Here is a 19,054-nt window from a genome sequence, read left to right as displayed (position 1 = left end):
GCCTCTTCAAATTTCAAACTTACTCCACAAACATCTGACACTGTTACACACACAAAGCGCACTCGCAAGTCAGGGCCGCAGTCTTTTCTCCATTAAACTCCCCACCAAAAAATTTCTTATTCCCTCTTTATCAACACACGCATAAATTTCATCGCTGCGTATATAAAAATCGCTATTGCTCACTCTTGACTTCCGCATTATCAAATCAAATCACTCTCGAGAGCCAGAGAAGTACGGAATGCGGTTAACCTCAATGTGATTCTGATTCAAGGATTTGTTGCGAACTTGAAATTTTTCGGTAATTAAATACTCGGTGTTGTGTTTAAAAATCCGTGGATTTCGTATCAGTGACGAAGACCTTGAATCAGAACTTCTGACTTTGTATGCGATCTTCTGTTTGTGGATTATTGTGATTTGATGTTGTTTGTGATTTGGCGTTGATTAGGTAACAATGGTGAGTTTGCAAGCGATTTGGAGGCATCCGGATGATTTGTATCCGATGGTGAAGCTGAAGCTGGCGGCTAGAAGGGCGGAGAAGCAGATCCCAGCGGAGCCGCACTGGGCATTTTGTTACTCTATGCTTCATAAAGTTTCTAGAAGCTTCGCTCTCGTCATCCAGCAGCTAGATACCGATCTTCGTGACGCTGTGAGTAATTTCTTTTTGTCTAATTTTATTTGTTACTCTGTTTCTAAATTCGTAATTACTTTCGCTCTCTCGTGTTGTAGATTTTATGTTTCAAGGTTGGGTTATCTTTTTCTAGCAATTGCATGATGTAGTTGAATAGTTCTAGCATGTGATAACTGACATAATTTTTTGGTATTAAGGATTGAAGTCTATAGTGTCAGAATTAGAATTAGAACACTTGATTGAAAATTGGAAATGATTTTTAATCAATTCTAATTAATGAGTCAAATTCTATGGATCCATAGAATATCAGTAAATCTGAGATTAGTAAGTATAAGATGAGCAAATTCTAGTTCATGTTCTGATATTGACTTGCCAGTAAGTCATAGTATGTATTTTGCGGTGCCAAAATGACTTTTGGGTAAATCTTCTCGTATTTCGCAGGTGTGCATTTTCTATTTGGTTCTTCGAGCACTAGACACTGTTGGTAAGCTCCTCTGTTGATAAGTGCTTTTGCTTATGGTAATATTTGTTCAATCAATTGAGAAGAACTGATGCCGGACGCCAGAGAAAAAGGTTATTGGAGACCTTTCAAAGGCCTCTTGCTTAAGGCCTTGTACGTATAATTGCTGATGAGGGCTTAAACTTTTGATAGACCTTTCTAATACAGTACCTTACCTGCATTAATGTTGCTCTACTATGACTAGCATAGTAGTAGAAAACAGGTCAATTCACCTCCTAGAATAAATAAATAAGTGAAACAGATGGGTCAAATGTAGACTCTTTTGTTACTTGAATGAAGCGAAGTTACATTTAGTCAAGAAACGCAAAAGTTCATCTGTGAAGACAGGCTTGATATGCGGTTTTTGGTGTGATCATGTTGATCATCTACCGCATTAGGTTGGTGTTCACAGATTTTTATTTTTTCGGCAATAAATCTAAACTGACCATTTTTGTACCATGTTATTGATTTGACAGAGGACGATACAAGCATATCAATGGAGGTTAAAGTACCTATTCTGATGGCTTTCCATCGTCACATATACGACCGTGAATGGCATTTTTCATGTGAGTTTTTTAAGACCTGCCTCTAGTCTTTCAGTACTCCGTGTATTATCAGCTTTCTGATTTCACACATTCAAGGGTGCTGTAAGAGTTGATTCACATACTGTAATGAGTCTCCTCATGACTTCTTGATGTCAGAGAGGTTATGGATTAAATCTGAATAGGCCTAAGAACCACTCTGTTGCTCTCTGGTATTTTTGGTTTACCCATCATACTACTCATCTTTCTTCCAAAAGCATGCTGAGAAGGGAAAGAAAACGAATGAATAGAAAACAAATAGTAGTATATACTCACCTGATCCCCCAGTTGCCCCAAATTAAACTGTTCTAGAAATAACATTCTGTGGTCTGAATTCATTGTTTAAGCCTTATACAAGTTTACTTGGCCATAAATCTTGACCATACATTTTGGTCTGGACTTGGGTTTTTTCTTGGTCGGTTATTTGATAGAAAATACATAAGCTCTCCATATGAATCTAATATTTTAATCTGTTATGTTAAGTCAATAGTAGGATACTTTGACTTCAGACATTCCCTCCTCCTTGTAGCTGCAATATTCAGTCATTTATTGCCACCTACGTCATTTAGGACCATTTAATTGTCAATTAAAGAAGTCACCTGTAGGTCTTAAATCTGTTCCAAACCAGCATAGACAGCATTCACTAATATGAAGACTATAATGGTACTATTGCCACTCCCCAAGGCCAAATCAAATGCAAACTTTACTGATTATAGGTACCATCATGGCTTGATAAGAAATATGATATTGCTTTCGATCCATACCATTTCACAGGTTAAGAAAGTTATCATTATGATTTCCATCATTTTTCAGCTTAATTGTGCACTTTACTTCATATGGAATTTGCAGTTGGTTATCGTTTCAACAAATTGGGTCCTACTTCTTTTGATTCTTCTTGCTGTTTTGATGATGTTGTTATTGCAGTCACTCCAATATAAAGAACATGCTAGAAGATTTTGATCCAACATAGATACTCTGACAAGTCTAGTTGTTCCTTTGATAGGTGGTACAAAGGACTACAAAGTTCTCATGGATGAGTTCCATCATGTTTCAACAGCTTTTCTGGAGCTTGGAAGCGGGTAAATTAAGTAGCTCTTAGCAAGTTGTTTCAGCATGTTAATAGTCTAGTAGGTCTGCCCAAGATGGATAGGTGTCTCTAACATTATTCTGACAAAATAAAACTTTCTTCACCTAGACTTCCTATGCGACAACGTAAAGAATTTAAGTTGAATTTGGCTGATTGAGAGCATGACTCACCTCCTGATCAATATTTGTCTAAGAACCAAAAACTTTTAAAAGTTCTTAGTTAAACAGGATTATGCTCTATCAGTTTTGTAAAATTGGGATGCTCCTGATATTCAGTTTTCTGGTAATCGAAGTTACTTTGCTCCACAACTAGTTAAATGTATATGATATGCAGTTCCGTGCATTCAAGATAATTCTCCTTCCCTTTTGCAGTTACCAGGAGGCAATTGAAGATATTACCATGAGAATGGGTGCGGGAATGGCTAAGTTTATATGTAAGGAGGTATACTAGAAATATCATGCTGGAGGCTGACATAGTTGCGAAACTGTGTGATGTTACCTGGCTTTTAGCATAGCTTTCCTTGAAATCTAGAGATTAAAATCTAATAACCTACAAATTTGTTGCTTCGATAATATTTCTTCTGGCAAACACATCTATACAAGCTACTAGAACATCATAATATATGATGGATAGAAAATCTTTCATGACAGATCTTAGGACAAAATTACATCTTGGCTTGACAGAAATTGCGTTAATAGTCCGCTAAAACTTCTTTCTCTTGCCAGGTAGAGACAATTGATGATTATGATGAATATTGTCACTATGTGGCCGGACTTGTTGGACTAGGTTTGTCAAAGCTGTTCCATGCTTCTGGAAAAGAAGATCTAGCTTCAGATGCTCTCTCCAACTCAATGGGGTTATTTCTCCAGGTGCTGATTCCATTATGTGTAGCAATCAGAGCAGTACACAGGCTGCTCACTAGAGGGTCTCTCACATTTGAAACTCTAAAATTATCTTATTCTCTCTCACATTTGAAACTCTAAAATTATCTTATTCTTGCAATAATTGCAGAAAACAAATATTATCCGGGATTATCTCGAGGACATTAATGAGATACCAAAGTCGCGTATGTTCTGGCCTCGCCAAATTTGGAGTAAATATGTTAACAAACTTGAGGTACATTTCTTCCCTTGCTTCTTGTCAAATTTAGCATTTATTTTCAGAATTCTACTAAAGTTGCTTCATAGACGGAGTTAATTCCATAGGATCAAATTGTGGAAGTGACAGTTTATTTGGTTTTACGTTCATAGGACTTAAAATATGAGGAAAACTCAGTTAAGGCGGTGCAGTGCCTGAATGACATGGTCACAAATGCTTTAGTGCATGTAGAAGATTGCTTAAAGTACATGTCTGCTTTACGAGATCCAGCAATATTTCGGTTTTGTGCAATCCCGCAGGTACAATTTTATTTTGGTTGATTCACATATTTTAGCCGTTTCAACCACGAAATGCTTTTATTTTTTCTATTATCAAATTATTGTTTAGAAAGCATTTAGTCTTCTTATGATGTTGGTGGTTGGAAGATTAGGATTGAATGAATGAATCATAGTCTTGTAATTTCCTCTTCCCGGTACATTTCTAGGTTTCTACGAATTTATCATTTTCTCTAAATGCTGGCAGACCATATTTTGTGGCACAAAAGGAATGGCAAAATTTCAAGATGTCTATCTGATGTTCTCTAGATTATTATTGATTTGTCGGTGAATTAGACATCTGGTCATTTACTTATTGGTTCCTCCTGCCATAATTTGTCCAGTTTGGGTTTGTTAGCTTCTTCACCACTTGTATTACCCATGAAAATACTGAAAACTCACATGTCTTGTCTATATGCTTGCACACGTGAGTACTAGATTTCAATTGATTGGAAGAAGCTTTTTAACACATTACTTCCTACAGTCGTTTGCCATAATGTGATCACTACATCCGGGAGTGGTCCTGAGATCATCTAATATTGTTGTTGTAATATCAGAAAGGGTGCATCTGATATAATTTTCCTAATATTACCAGATCATGGCAATTGGGACACTAGCTTTGTGCTACAACAACATTCAAGTCTTCAGAGGTGTTGTAAAAATGAGACGTGGTAAGATGACTTTTTTCACTTTCTCTCCTCACACTAAGAATCAGATCTGCTTTGATGAATGCAGTACGGTTTCTTTCAATTTCTTTATTCTTTTTCTCGTCATGAATCGAGGTGCCTTGTGGGCTGTCAAAGTGTCGAAGGGCGTATTTAGTAGTGAAAAGAAAATTACAATCATGAAAGATAAATACATGTGTGGGAAAAAAAAGGGTTTTCAATCCTGCTGCATTTGGATTAGCTTTGTGTTGGCCTATGATTTACTGACACCATTTTTCACTGGTTCTGAGCTTCTCTATGATCTTGGACATGATACCAGCTCTCAGCTGAATTCATCTTTTTTTTTTTTTTTTTGACAGAATTCAAATTGAATTTCAGATTAGGTATATATACATGTAGAAAAACATTGGGGTCCCTTTCCTAGAATTTGACAAAAGTTGACATTGTGGTTTAGCTTTCAGAATGTTAATCTTCTAGACCATTGCAATTTTTTGTGCTAGGTAGCATTCTGTAGTTTTCCGTGTTTCATTTCATATTCATTTCTTCTGGATACTAATTACTTCTGTTTTGTTTCTCTGTCCTAGGTCTAACTGCAAAAGTTATTGACCGAACTAAAACAATGACGGACGTGTATGGAGCTTTTTACGATTTTTCTCGTATGCTAAAATCAAAGGTACAATGCTTCTTTGGGCCAAGAAGCCAGTTTGGCTGTTATCTATGGACTCCAACCTGATGCCATATTCTGTTCTTGGGGTTTCAATATATTCTGATAAACTGACGTAACTTTCCCATATATGATGCCATATAATAGGTTTTACAGCCAGGGTCCAAGATATATTTACAGAAAAATTAAGAAATTATTTTACCTTTAATACTTGCTATTGAAATTGAATATAGGTTAATGCATACACCACAATTTAGATTGAAACTGGTAATTTGTTCCTTCAAAAAATTTACTTTAGATATAGTTCCAATCTATCTATTTCTGCATTCTAAAAATCTCACCAAATTTACAGAGTTCTGTGTCTTGGTCATGATGTGTCATTGGATGCCTACCTCCAGGAATCTGAATTCCTTCAATTTGATAATAAAATGTTAAAATATTGAATGATTTTCCTTTCTAAGAGTGTAAGATTTTAGATAAGGTGGTCGTTTAATATGGTATTAGACTAGGCCAAACAAGAGATTTCCGGTTCAAATCTCATTTCCAAGTGTGTTAAGATATTAAATATTAAATGTCTCTAACATTTTAAACTTTTAGATGAGGTGGTTGTTTAACATAAAAATGGATTAGAGTTTGATTTTGAATGCCAGCAGATTTCTGTATACAATTTGTGAAATTTGTTAGAATGTTAACCACTCTTGTACATAAGGATTACAAATTGCAAAATACAATGATATTGAGTGTGATTTTTGTTTTCCTGATTGGCGAGGACGCGTTCCTGTTTGCTGAAAAAACCTTCTGCCTCCTGGACTTTCTAGGTTGACGATGCTGATCCTAATGCTAAAAAGACAAAAGAGAACTTGGAAGCAATCCTGAAAATCTGCAGGGACTCTGGAACCTTAAGCCAAAGGTAAGCTTGGTTAATCTCTCTCTCTCCCTCTCTCCTTCAACAAACTAATTGCCCTTTTAACAAATTCTGAGCGACCTTCTTCATTTTTACCAGGAAATCTTACATAATCCAGAGCAAGCCCCAATACAATGCAACTTTGGTAAGTATTCAGTGCCTTCTTTGCTGATTATTTACTCAAGAAGCGATCTGTCCAAACGGATAATTCTCTAATCCTCAATTTTTATTTTGTAATGCAGATAGCTCTCATCTTCATCATTTTGGCTCTTCTTTTGGCATACCTATCTGCAACTCGACCAACTAATATCTGTAAGTTTCTTTCTATAAAAATGTAGTAACCATGAGTATGAGAAAAGATTTTAAGCTTCTCGCTCATATTTTGCTCTCAATAATTGCAGGATTGGGTTTTCAACCTTTGGAAAACGCTACTTATTATAGTTACCTATACAAGGCAATTCCTAAAATAAAGAATCTCTGGGGTACCACAATCAGATGGTGATGATATGAATTTCACAACTTAAGCATTGGAGCGAGCGGGCCTATTACACAAATAAACTTAACGAATGTTGCCTAGTTTTCTTGTGTATTGGTATCCCCGACATGTATCTCAGCAATAGTCCAGGAAAGAGCTCCAGCTTATGTTAAAGCTGAAGGATGTGTAGTTTCGTTCCTTTTCATTTAAAAGTTTGTACTTAGACATGCAAAAGTATATTTTACATCCCTTACGTCTGCTGTATGAAAATTTTCAGAGTGATTAAACTTGTAATTTTGTGCACAAGTAAATATGATCTACGAATTGATTGTAATTTCACCCAAAATTTTGGATGTCTGAGGTCGGCTTGATGCTGGCTCGCTATTTCCCGAAATTTGGAATGCCAACTAAAAGCAATTAACTAGTAAGAACAAAGTTAATGCACCAAAACTTCATATTATCTTTTCCCTATGGTACCAGCTTATTTATAAGAATCTCGTTTTCATGTCTAGGTCAAACTACAAATTGTCTTCTGCCTCTTCCAGGTTGCATCAGAAGAAACGGCAACTGGTAAACAATACAAAGCACAAAGCATCTGAAGAAAAATTATGTACGAAGAGTCTCAATAACTATAAAATCATGCTTCTTTAAAAAGACACTATCATGTAACTAGAAGTCCGTGTCTAATGTATATTCAAAAAGAAAATAGAGAGAGAGAGGCTGAATTTGGGACATTTCAATTGATTATAAAACAAATGATAAGGCTTTTCAAGGAAAGAAAAGAAGTCTGGAAACAGCAGACAATATGTCAATCTGTAAAATTGACTGCAGGCCAGAAAGCAGCAGGAGAATGCTCTTTTGCTGTAGGGGCAAAGCTTGAGTATCTCTGCATCTCCAAGATAAAAGAGATACAGAAGTGCATGTTGAAACACAAAACAGCACCACGGGAGTTCAGAAAACTTCAGCTACCTTGCTTGCAAGTACACGCTCGCGTCTCTCAATGTATCCAAAAGGAAACCAACCGGCTTTGCCTTTGCATTCACCTTCAGCCCACCCGTTATTTGAAACCTTGAAAGGACAGAAAAGATATATCAGCTAGAGACCTACAATTAGATGGTCGCATGAAATCCAGCAATGAGAAGAGATAAGAAGGGATTTACAGCTTCATAGTGAACAGGGGGATCAGGAAATGAAGTTATTTTAGTCAAAAGGGAAACTGAAAGATCTATTACTCAAAACAAAGACTAGCAAACCTTTCGAACGACAATATAGTCTCCAATTGACAAATTAAGCTCCACATCAGATTCAGCTTGGTATGAGTACATGACCTGTTGTAGAAGCAATGAACAATGGAAAGTATTAAACAGCTGCTCTCATGTGCTGTCAGCGGCAATTGCACTAGCTCATCTATCGTCTTAATTAGTCATTTATTACCTCCCCAAGAAAGTAGCCCATGTTATCAGTTGATCCATTCTGCGCTGGTGAAGTAGACACCCCATTTGCATCTTCATATGATGGAGGTGCAGAAGTATTGTCCACACGAGGACTAGGAGCTGCTTCAATTCTTTGGCATTCAGATATCATCTGAACAAAAGATATAGTCGTCATGTGTTTAAGATTACAAAGCTTAAAATATGACAAGACAGAATTTGCTTCTGCTCATATTTGAAGTTTTTTTGACATTATGCCTACCTCGCCTTCTAGCTGATCAAGTATTTGAAGAACTCGTTGATGGTAAGCACGTTCTGCTTCAACCTTGAACATACAGCAGGACAAATCAGAAAGTTTGCAAGTTTTGTAGGAACTTTCACTTATGCTACTTGAAATTGCAGACTGTGTTACCATGGCTGTCAGTCGTTGCAGTGTCAACCTTTGTTGTTGATCTTCAACAGCAGCCAATGCTGAAGCAGCTTCTTTACCCAGTACAGCAACGTTGGACTTCAAATCTTGCAATTTAGCTTCGGCTGCTTCAAGTTTGGAAGCTAAGTCTGGATGGTCATTTCCTTCTCTAACTTTTGCTTGTCTTCTGGCAACTTCAAAAGCCTATCTAGGTTCAACAATATAAAACTAAGGGGCAGCCTCACTCCAAAGAAGCTGCCTATATCTCAACATTAATGAGATGGAGGCAATTTACATGATGTACATGACAAGAAGTACCAAAAGTACCTGAGCTTCCGCATCTTGTCTCATTCTATCATATCGTTGAGCAAGATGACGGGCATCATCCAGTGGAGCTCCCATTACCATAGCTCTTAATGGTTCAGTCACCTGATACACAAGACGTCAGACATTCACTGATAGAAGATGAAGATGGATCAAACCAACAGTCTAGAAGGCAGACCATTGAAATGGAGGGAAGAAGATAGAAAATAACTTCATATTTTGTCACTATATCCAGGAGTAACCGAAAACTATCAACATTATTTATCTTATGGAAAAGTTTGGTCAAGATGCAGGTTCATACTTGCATCTCTGATCTAGTTAAAACAGAAATAGGACAGAATCAAATGCGCAGTAAGCAACAACCGCCTTCAAGACTCAACTCCATAGTGGATTAAAGAGAATTGTCTCCGAGAAGTATAAAAAATGCAACAGACACACATTGGCCTGATATCATCCATAAAGATTAACAACGGCAGTATCCTGTTAGCAGGCTGTGGGTCATTCTGCAAAATTTCCTGCAGAACTTATCACAAGAATAGATATGCTAGGGCATGATGCCTGATCAATCACCCAGCATTTTGGAGATGTTGGGAAAAAGTGTATTACGACCTGTGTCCCAAGCGCTTTCAACAGATCTCCACGCTCTTTCTCCATTTGAGCACGAGCTCTTGCAAAATTCGATGCAGCTTTTGATAATGTATTACCACTGGTGCATGTATTCTGAACACCATACTTTCTGCTATCTTCTGACATTTTAGTTCCTGAAAGAAAGGGGCATATAGAGAGGATCAACATACTCGTACCTGGTAAGAATTACAGTACAAAAATGAAAATGAAGATGGTTTTTCATTGTTCAGCAAATTACCTATTTCAATTTGTTTGGATCCTATAACTATACAGCCTTCAATGCCACGAACAATGTCCCTTTGGAAATGCTGAAGAGTAGAAGAAAAGGACATATTTCAATCCGAGAACACGAATTGTGGTCAATATGACAATATCATCATAAATTAACTGTAGCTACTAATGGATTCAGAGTGTTCAAAGAATCAGTTGTCGATCAAGCTTCAAAAGTCTGCAGGTGTGAGCATGATTTGCACCGCCTTGCCCCGTTACCAACACAAATGGTCCCCAAATAAGATTTAAATGAGGAAAAGTGACCTTGGCAGCACGAGTAGATATGTATAGCTTTTCCAACTTCTTGTGCTGCCGGAGCTCAGCATCATTATTCATGATAACATCTGTATCTCCATACGCACCGAACTGCCTTAGAACAGCCTGAATTCAACTCAACAATATCATGCTACTTTTTCAAGTACTAAACAAGAACACTTCACGACAGATAAGTAGAGTAGTAAAAGAAAGATGAAGTCAATGCAACACAAAGCCACACCGGTATAAGCTTAAGCAATAAGTTGAACTGAGACGAGTTCAGATTTGTCATCCAGTAAACCAAATTTAGATCCCCTGCTCAAAATAAATCCACACAAACAGACATGAATACTCACAGAAATTAGCAGTCAAAGTGGCACATTATCCTGATATCAATTATTAAATTTGCTTTTGCAGACAAATGAAAAATGTAGAGTCAGATGTTTCATATGACTTGGCTGGACATACTCTCAACATTTTCTTAAAACCTGATTTATCAAAGTGATTACAGGCACACGCAGATGACTTGGTTGGACACATACTCGCAACAGCGATATCAACATTTTCTTAAAACCTGATTTCATCCAAAATATAATGAAATAAATAAACGTCAGAGAACCTAAATCAAAGTGATTACACGCACACGCAAAACCGCCGAACTTCAAATGGAAATGATAGGAAAAGAAAAATGAGAAACGAATTCAACTTTGACGCACAAAACTATACCGAATCATGAAAAATGCATTGAACTTTAAAGCAATCATACCGAAATATCAACAAATTCATACAAGTTTGAAGCACAAAGTTATAACGAAACATCAACAATTGACGAAGATCTGAAATCACCGTGTTATTTAAAAACGCGCCACTGATCCGATTATGTTTGCGTACAAATTCTAGTTCAGAAACATGCAGACATGCCACGCAATGTGTAGAGAGAGACATATATACAGTACCTGCTGCTGCCTGGCTACCTGTTCTCGTAGCCTGGAGGCTTGCTTTCTGATGGCTTCCATTAACGAATCGATCAATACCTCTCAATGTGTGCGTTTACAGCTGAGATGTTCTAATCTCAAGTAGAGCATCAGGAGAGCCGTCTCATCGCTCGTAAAAAATGAGACTCGGAATTTGATTTGATTTTTGGCTTGCTAATTTTGAATTAATGGCCACTTTTTCTATTCTGGGAGGCAACAGAAAAGCAAAACTAATAAAACAAACAAAGACAAAACGCATTCAATATTTGTTTTTTGATTTTTTATATTTTATTTATGTACTTTTTATTTTTAAACTTTTTATATATAATATATAAACACACTTATTTATCTTTATTTTTTCTCTCAATCTCCAAAATACTAAAATAAAGCATTCCAAAAACAAATCCAAACACAAGCATTATGTTTGGTTTTGTTGTTGAAGTGTTTTGTTTTGTGTTTTGGAGATAGAGACAGAAAAATAGAAATAAATAAGTGTATGTCTGAAATTGATTGTATGTTTAGATTTATTTTTAGAGGTAATTTAAAATACTTTAAAATAAATGGTGTATGTTTATTGTTAGGATTTGGGAGACAAAATCACTGTTTATTGTCAAATTATGTATTTTTTATATATTATATATATATAAATATGTATACATATAAATATTGTATGTTTAATGTTGTATTTTTTAGAAACAAAAATTACTGTTTATTGTCAAATTATATTTTTTTATATTATATTTATATATAAATGTGTATATATCTATTATACATAAAAAGTTCAAAAATATAAAAGCACACGAACAAATTGTAAAAACATATTTTATTTTATTTTGGAGATTGTCAGAAAATGAAACCAAAGATAGCGAAGGACTTTGCAATCTGAATCTTCTTTATCTTATTTCTTTTTATATATGAATTTGTTGGGCCAGTATGTGGTCGGCCCAAAAGAATACATGGTTTATTAGGCCCAAATAGTCTTTGAAATGTCCAGAAAATTAATAAAAAAGCATTTCAATAAAACTCTAATTTAAACATTAAAAAGATTACAGAAAGGAAAAGGGCTACATTTCCAACCCTGCAACATTCTATCCTCAGTCTCCAACAACATGCTGAACAAAGACCACACCACCAACCCTTCTTATAAATTTAACAATTTATAATGGACAAAAATGAAAATTAATATACATCAAGTTAGTTGTCATACCAATTTATTAAACTACCAAAAATACCCTTCTTCAAAACCTCTTCCCAACTCTCCCATTTTCCACCCATCATCACACGTCCAATCACTTCAACTAAATTTAAATCACATCAAATCTAAAACCATATTGTTTGATACATTATATATGATATCAATTATTTAGCACTTGATATCTATAACATATTTAAATACATAAAATTTATTTCATAATATATTATAAAAAAAAAGTATAATTTACAATAATAAGTATATTTTTGTTGAATGAAACAGACAAAGAAATTTAGATGAAAATACTTTAATTTTAGTATATGTTGTTACACCTCTTTGAGATTAAACCACTTTCTCTAGCAAATGTGATTGAACTTATTTCTAGGAAGTGCGTAAGAGGATATTCAGGCAAAGAAAAAAGATTGTATATATTCGTTAACAATTTTTATATTTTTTAAATATTTAGATTTATATATCTTGAATCACATATTTATTCGAATTATATATGTACGTATATTTGACCTTTTATTCTTTTAATTTCATTTTACTGGATACTATGTATTAACATTATGAAAATACATAATTAATATATATTAATATTTTTATTATAATTTTTTTAATTGTTCACGCATCGCTTGTGTTTGTATCTGGATTTGGCTCTAATATAAAACTATTGATCAGTTTCGAGTTTTATGAGTTCAATTATTTGCCCTTAATTTACAACAAAAATATTTGGCACCCCATACTCAGATTGGAGGTGAGCTACTTCTTTGGTTGCTCTCGTGGGAAAAAGAAAGGAAATTCACACTTCCCCCCTTTTGGTAAGTAACCGTTTAAGTTTCAATATTCAAAATGCAATTAATGACCACTCACCCTACAAAATAGAAAAAGAAAAGAGAACTGCCAAATTTGTCATTTATGCATGTTTTAATTTAGGCAATTAATTTCTTATTTTAAAGGAAAATTGTCACACCATATATAATATTAATATAACCTTCCTAATAAGTGCAATATATATAATTAATAATAAGGTATATTAATTGTTTAAATAAGGTATTTTAATATAACTTTTCAAGATATAATTCAATATTGATATAATCAATTAATTGTTTAAATAAGGTATTTTAGGGTTAGGTGAGCAAAGAATGAATTCATATATATCTCTAAAGATATGGAAAGTTGGAATTTTTAAGTATGAAATGTCTTCACTTATAAAGAAAAGATTAGAAGTAGGAATGCATTGGACCTTGACTCTTTTCTTGAATTACATGACTACATGAACACCTACATAAATAGAATAATATACTGATTATCAATACATAAATATAATTATAAATAATAATAAATTAAAATTATACTAAATTTTATATAAAGTAAGATAAATACCTACAATCTTGTGGGGATCTATTCAACCTTGACTCTCTTGACTTAAATTTAGGGCTTACTAATTCAAATGTACCATAATATGATGATTTTTCTTGAAAATAAGTAAAATTTTGATTTTTTTTTTACCCAAATCAGGTCTAGTTGAACAAAATCAAGTATTTACCATGTGTTGGTTACTTTTTTTGAATTGTGTATCGATTACACGATGAGTGTATTACATTTGTCATATAATTAATTCAAATCCAGTTGAATAGATCGAGATTAAAATTTCCCGTCATAATTATGCGACTAAGTTAAGTTTGAAAAAGATTATTCACAAATTAATTGTGTAGTTTATATAGTAAATTTGAAATTGATCATTGTCCAATTGTGTATATGCAACTAAGCATCTTGATTAATTGGACAATATAAAAAATAAAAAATATTTAATTCATATTAACCATCGAAGCACTTAAAATAAAAAAAATATCAATAAAGACAATTAATCAAAAGAAGTGCTATTTTGGGGGAGACAATAAATATTTAAAGGTGTATCTGGATTGATATGAATATGGATCTCACTAAAGGATTTCAAATAATTTAATCTGAAAGAATTTGAAATCCATTCTCATCCCAACAAAACATAATCTAAAATAAATATTGAAGGATTTTTTGAAATCTGTTAAATTTAGAGTTATTCAAATAAGTAATAAAATTTATTATTAAAAATTTGAAATTCGTAAATTCAAACTCCTGTCCAAATGCAACCTAAGGGTATTTTAGTCTATATACATATTTTACCAACCAAAAGTTGTTAGTAATTCTTGAAAATTTTATTATTCAATTAAGTCATATTTGACTGAATCTAATCTAATTACAGAGTAAATGTAATATAGTTGTCTATGTAATTGATAATTTTTTTAAAATTATACAGTAATCAGAGGTCAAATATATTGTATTTAGCATATAATTGGTCATATTCAACCAAACAATTTTCCTTAATTGTCCTTGTAATAAATATTACAGCTAGATTATGCAAATAAACCCTCAATTTTTCAAAACCCTGAGTTGGAAGGTTCCCCTCGTACGGACTGCTTTCATAAATAGGGCACAAGACAACACTTAGACACTTCTGTGTACCAAACAATACTTGACAGCCATGGAGAGCATTCTTCAAGATCTCCAAACATCTCCAAACATGTCCTTAGCATTGCTATTCCTTCTTCTCTTCATCACCATACTTTTGTTGAACAAGTTGGTAAAAAGAAACCCTTTCCCACCAGGGCCGAAGGGATTACCAGTGATAGGCAACATGCGGATGATCAGCCTGTTGACCCACCGCGGCCTGGCGGAGCTGGCCAAGACCTACGGCGGTTTATTCCACCTGAAAATGGGTCACGTCCACATGGTGGCTGTGTCCACGGCGGAGATGGCCCGACAGGTCCTTCAAGCCCAAGATAACGTGTTCTCCAACCGGCCCGCAACTATTGCTATCAGTTACTTAACCTACGACAGAGCTGACATGGCGTTTGCTCATTACGGGCCCTTCTGGCGCCAGATGCGAAAGGTTTGTGTCACAAAGGTTTTCAGTCGGAAACGGGCCGAATCATGGGCTTCGGCCCGAGAAGAAATCGATTCGCTGATTAAAGCTATCGATGCTAGGGTTGGATCACCGGTTAACATAGGGGAAATAGTGCTTGGATTGACTAAAAACATCACTTATCGGGCCGCGTTCGGGTCCATGTCACAAGAAGGGCAAGAGGAGTTTGTGAAGATTATGCAAGAATTCTCCAAGCTTTTTGGGGCTTTTAATGTTGCTGATTTTTTACCATGGATGAGGTGGATCAACGGCCAAGATTTCCATAAAAGGCTCGAAAAAGCTCGTGGATCATTGGATCAATTCATTGACAAGATCATCGACGATCATTTAAAGAAGAGACACAACAAGAATAGTCATGAAGAAGATGATGGGGCGAAGGTCGAAGATGATATGGTGGATGAGCTAATGGAATTTTATAATGAAAATGACAACAGCAAGAATGATCCCGTATCGACTAATATTAGCATTACAAGAGACAACATCAAGGCCCTCATCATGGTGAGAAAACAAATCTATATTTCATTACTTTCTTTTGATTTATTATTTAATATTTAATAATAATAATAATAATGGTTGTTTTATTATTAATGCGGGGTATATTTTGTGTTTTCGAAGTATTATATATTTTTTAAAATTTATACAATAAAAGAAAATCCTTAACATATATATATATATGATTGTTGTTGGAAAAATTATTTGTTAATTTTGTGTAATGTATCATATTCAAATTAAATTTAGGTTTTAAAGTAATTCCTAATTACAAATTTGAACATATTAAAACTAATAAAAGTGATACTTTTTTTATAGAATGTATTTGAAAGTGACTAATATATATGATATATATGTATGGGAATCAGATCTTTACCAAAATCTGTGTTGAAAGTAATTGGTGGTGGTTATATTTTTGGCTTATATAATTCCTCCCATAACATGTTTCACATTATAAATAATCAAATTTTAATATTAATATTTTATGCTTTAAAAAGAAATTAACATACTATTTTCAAAGTGATGGATTTTAGTGCATAATTGTATATGGTATTTAATTTCGGTTGTTTGCTTGTCAGTTAATTGACATCTTTTACCAGCCACTGATGAAACCAAATTGATTATCTGCTATTTTGACTCAATTTCTTATATATATAGAAATTAACAGTATGGAGACAGTGTATCGTAATTAACACTAACTGCCTCTTGGGCCTAACTTTACACGATTCAAATTCAAACCAAGGTTTTTATAGATGGATTTGAATGAATGGAGTATTGAATAGTTTGATTTATTTTTTAATTTTTATTTTAGACATTCAAAAACAATTTTCATGCATTTCAAGTTAAGGTTTATTTTTTAAATAATTCAATATCCAAAACTCAATATTATGATAGTATTAATTTGTAATTATTTTAAGTATAGTGATAACTGATATACGGTACATTAAATTCTTAATAATACTTTTTGTTTTTCACATGTAGTTTTTCATTTTCTTCATGTACTTTTAGGACGTCATGTTTGGCGGGACCGAAACTGTGGCGTCGGCGATCGAATGGGCCATGGCGGAGCTAATGCACAGCTGGGAAGACCTAAAGAAAGTGCAACAAGAGCTCGCCGAGGTCGTCGGCTTCGACCGAAAAGTTCAGGAATCCGATCTCGAAAAACTCACCTACCTCAGATGCGTCGTCAAAGAGACGCTACGTCTACACCCCCCGATCCCGCTCCTCCTTCACGAGACGGCCGCCGACGCCGTCGTCGACGGCTACAAAATCCCGGCGAAGGCGCGGGTGATGATCAACGCGTGGGCGATTGCGCGAGAGCACGGCGCCTGGGATGAGCCCAACACGTTCATGCCCTCTAGGTTCCTGGAAAGTGGGGCGCCCGATTTCAGGGGGAGCAACTTCGAGTACATTCCATTCGGGTCGGGTCGGAGGTCCTGCCCGGGAATGCAATTGGGGCTGTATGCTTTGGAGTTGACTGTGGCCCACCTTTGCCATAGCTTTAACTGGGAGTTGCCTGATGGGATGAAGGGTGATGATCTTGATATGAATGATGTGTTTGGGCTCACTGCACCCAGAGCAGTCCAACTTGTCGCAATCCCTCAAAATCGTCTGAATTTCCCATTGTTCTAAACTCTCCCAAAGTAGATGGAAAATATGCTTTGGATGTGATGTGGTCATAAATGATTAATTTGGTATGATAATATTATGTTAATATGAATGAATATTTCTTATAGGTATGTGCAAGAATATTCCCCTATATTTGTGTACTTAATTTTATAAAATCCGTAGTGTATAATTTTTATTTTTATTTTTTTAATCATACATCAACTTTATGCAGAATTTCTCGAATTTTTAAGTGCCAACTCGAAAATTTTGAAATTCTTCTTTCCAAAATTATTTATTTATATAACTATATTATCCTCTATTTAGATTCTTGTAATTTCATATACTCTCAATTAATTTAATACTAACTTATTGCAGTTCACATAATTTATTTTTTTAATTTGATCAAACTATCCCTATAAGAATACAGATATATATATATATATATGTCTTTTCACATATATTAATGTGAAAATATATAAAGATAGTTCGATCATAAAAAGATTTGTTTGACTATTCTTAAGTCAATTGGAGATACAAATAGATTTTCATTCAATTTTTTTTTGTTAACATCATCAAATTCGGGGCTTTTTAAATAACAGGGAGATCTATTTTCTATGTTAGGGTAGATATAATTTCGCAAAGACTATAAAGATTTACATATAATTACCAAATTTTAAGGATGGGCTTTGTAATTATCCTTAATTTATAAGTTATCCAATATTAATATAAAGAAAATACTTAATTATGAAAATTATAATTAAACAAGGCTTGAAATTGAAATAAATGAAGTGGGTATTTAAAAATAGTATTTGATAATAAAAGACTAGGAAGCCCCTGGAACTTGATTTGCAATTATATTTATTTAAGAAAAAATAATTTAAATAAATAAAATAAAAATAAGGAAAAATAAGAAAAGGAAAAACTTGCACTTACACGTCAGTCTATAGCTGGATCAACCCAAACTTCGGTTTCTATGTTATTGTAAATGGTATTTTTAGTTTTATAAATTAAATTTATTTTAATTTAATTTCACATGATATGATTTTCTTACATTGCATTTTATAAGTTAGAATATTTTTTAATTTTCAATCCTCACGTGACTTCTCTGTCCAATAATTAACGGATAAGTCATAGGACTTTTAGTCAAGGTCTCATGACCTCTTCATTGTTATTGGACGAAAAAATCAGGTTATGAATAAAAATGATAAAATTCCTCATCCATATAATGCAATACATGAAACTCATAATTATTAATAGATTTGAATCGAAAAAGTCGTTACATATTGGATAAGAAATACGATTTTCCCCAATCTCACCTAATCCACATTGCGTCTCTTTCGAACTTGTGAACAATACCTTTTGATGGTCTACACTTTACACACGTAACACAAGAATCAAACACTTAGAATGGAGAAGCAGTTTAGGTAGGTTTCGAGTAAATACAAATGCACCTCTTGATTTGACACAGCTTGCTGATAAAGCTGTGGTAATTACGTAACAAACTGGGTTAACATACTTGTTTCAAGTATAAATAATAAGAAAGGCGAGACACACGCCTTACATAACTGAGCCGCGCTTCGGATTGGTTGTTGGTGA

General features: G+C 34.3%; 3 protein-coding genes across 4 annotated transcripts; 2 read left to right on the top strand and 1 right to left on the bottom strand.

The window, feature by feature from the left end:
* Positions 1–7,209, top strand: LOC105172921 (squalene synthase 2). Of its 2 annotated transcripts, none has more exons than XM_011094539.3 (15): positions 1–231; positions 446–646; positions 1,070–1,112; positions 1,604–1,693; positions 2,712–2,787; positions 3,167–3,236; positions 3,521–3,664; positions 3,807–3,911; positions 4,046–4,192; positions 4,803–4,878; positions 5,457–5,545; positions 6,355–6,446; positions 6,540–6,585; positions 6,683–6,752; positions 6,842–7,209. In XM_011094539.3, coding segments are annotated over exons 2-15 (1,245 nt in total). In that variant the 5' UTR covers positions 1–231; positions 446–451; the 3' UTR covers positions 6,844–7,209. The 2 variants fall into 2 exon arrangements, with proteins under 2 accessions (XP_011092841.1, XP_011092839.1); XM_011094537.3 differs by having other exon boundaries at positions 2–298.
* A 332-nt stretch (positions 7,210–7,541) lies between these two features.
* On the bottom strand, positions 7,542–11,405 carry LOC105172922 (SH3 domain-containing protein 2). Its single transcript, XM_011094540.3, has 10 exons — positions 11,187–11,405; positions 10,240–10,356; positions 9,944–10,013; positions 9,688–9,839; positions 9,082–9,183; positions 8,758–8,958; positions 8,608–8,670; positions 8,350–8,499; positions 8,169–8,243; positions 7,542–7,983 (listed from the first exon to the last, which is right to left on the bottom strand). The coding sequence occupies exons 1-10, from the start codon at positions 11,244–11,246 to the stop codon at positions 7,867–7,869; spliced, it is 1,107 nt and encodes a 368-aa protein (XP_011092842.1). The 5' UTR covers positions 11,247–11,405; the 3' UTR covers positions 7,542–7,866.
* A 3,478-nt stretch (positions 11,406–14,883) lies between these two features.
* Positions 14,884–17,589, top strand: LOC105172923 (cytochrome P450 84A1-like). The gene is made up of 2 exons (XM_011094541.3): positions 14,884–15,859; positions 16,859–17,589. The coding sequence occupies exons 1-2, from the start codon at positions 14,921–14,923 to the stop codon at positions 17,480–17,482; spliced, it is 1,563 nt and encodes a 520-aa protein (XP_011092843.1). The 5' UTR covers positions 14,884–14,920; the 3' UTR covers positions 17,483–17,589.
* The last annotated feature ends 1,465 nt before the right edge of the window (positions 17,590–19,054 follow it).

The sequence above is a fragment of the Sesamum indicum genome, linkage group LG10 (assembly GCF_026168435.1).
Source record: "Sesamum indicum cultivar Baizhima isolate 11 linkage group LG10, ASM2616843v1, whole genome shotgun sequence".
In the NCBI taxonomy this organism is placed as follows: Eukaryota; Viridiplantae; Streptophyta; class Magnoliopsida; order Lamiales; family Pedaliaceae; genus Sesamum; species Sesamum indicum.
This window is presented reverse-complemented; position numbering and strand designations above follow the sequence as displayed.

Bases quoted from the DNA above. Each gene is read 5' to 3' on its own strand.
- LOC105172923 (XM_011094541.3), top strand. From the start codon at position 14,921: ATGGAGAGCATTCTTCAAGATCTCCAAACATCTCCAAACATGTCCTTA. The intron at 15,860-16,858 runs GTGAGAAAACAA...ATGTACTTTTAG, and splicing joins ACATCAAGGCCCTCATCATG to GACGTCATGTTTGGCGGGAC.
- LOC105172922 (XM_011094540.3), bottom strand. From the start codon at position 11,246: ATGGAAGCCATCAGAAAGCAAGCCTCCAGGCTACGAGAACAGGTAGCC. The intron at 10,357-11,186 runs GTACTGTATATA...AGTTGAATTCAG, and splicing joins AGGTAGCCAGGCAGCAGCAG to GCTGTTCTAAGGCAGTTCGG. The intron at 8,244-8,349 runs GTAATAAATGAC...CTTCTACAACAG, and splicing joins TGGGCTACTTTCTTGGGGAG to GTCATGTACTCATACCAAGC.
- LOC105172921 (XM_011094539.3), top strand. From the start codon at position 452: ATGGTGAGTTTGCAAGCGATTTGGAGGCATCCGGATGATTTGTATCCG. The intron at 3,912-4,045 runs GTACATTTCTTC...TTACGTTCATAG, and splicing joins AATATGTTAACAAACTTGAG to GACTTAAAATATGAGGAAAA. The intron at 6,586-6,682 runs GTAAGTATTCAG...TTTGTAATGCAG, and splicing joins CCCAATACAATGCAACTTTG to ATAGCTCTCATCTTCATCAT.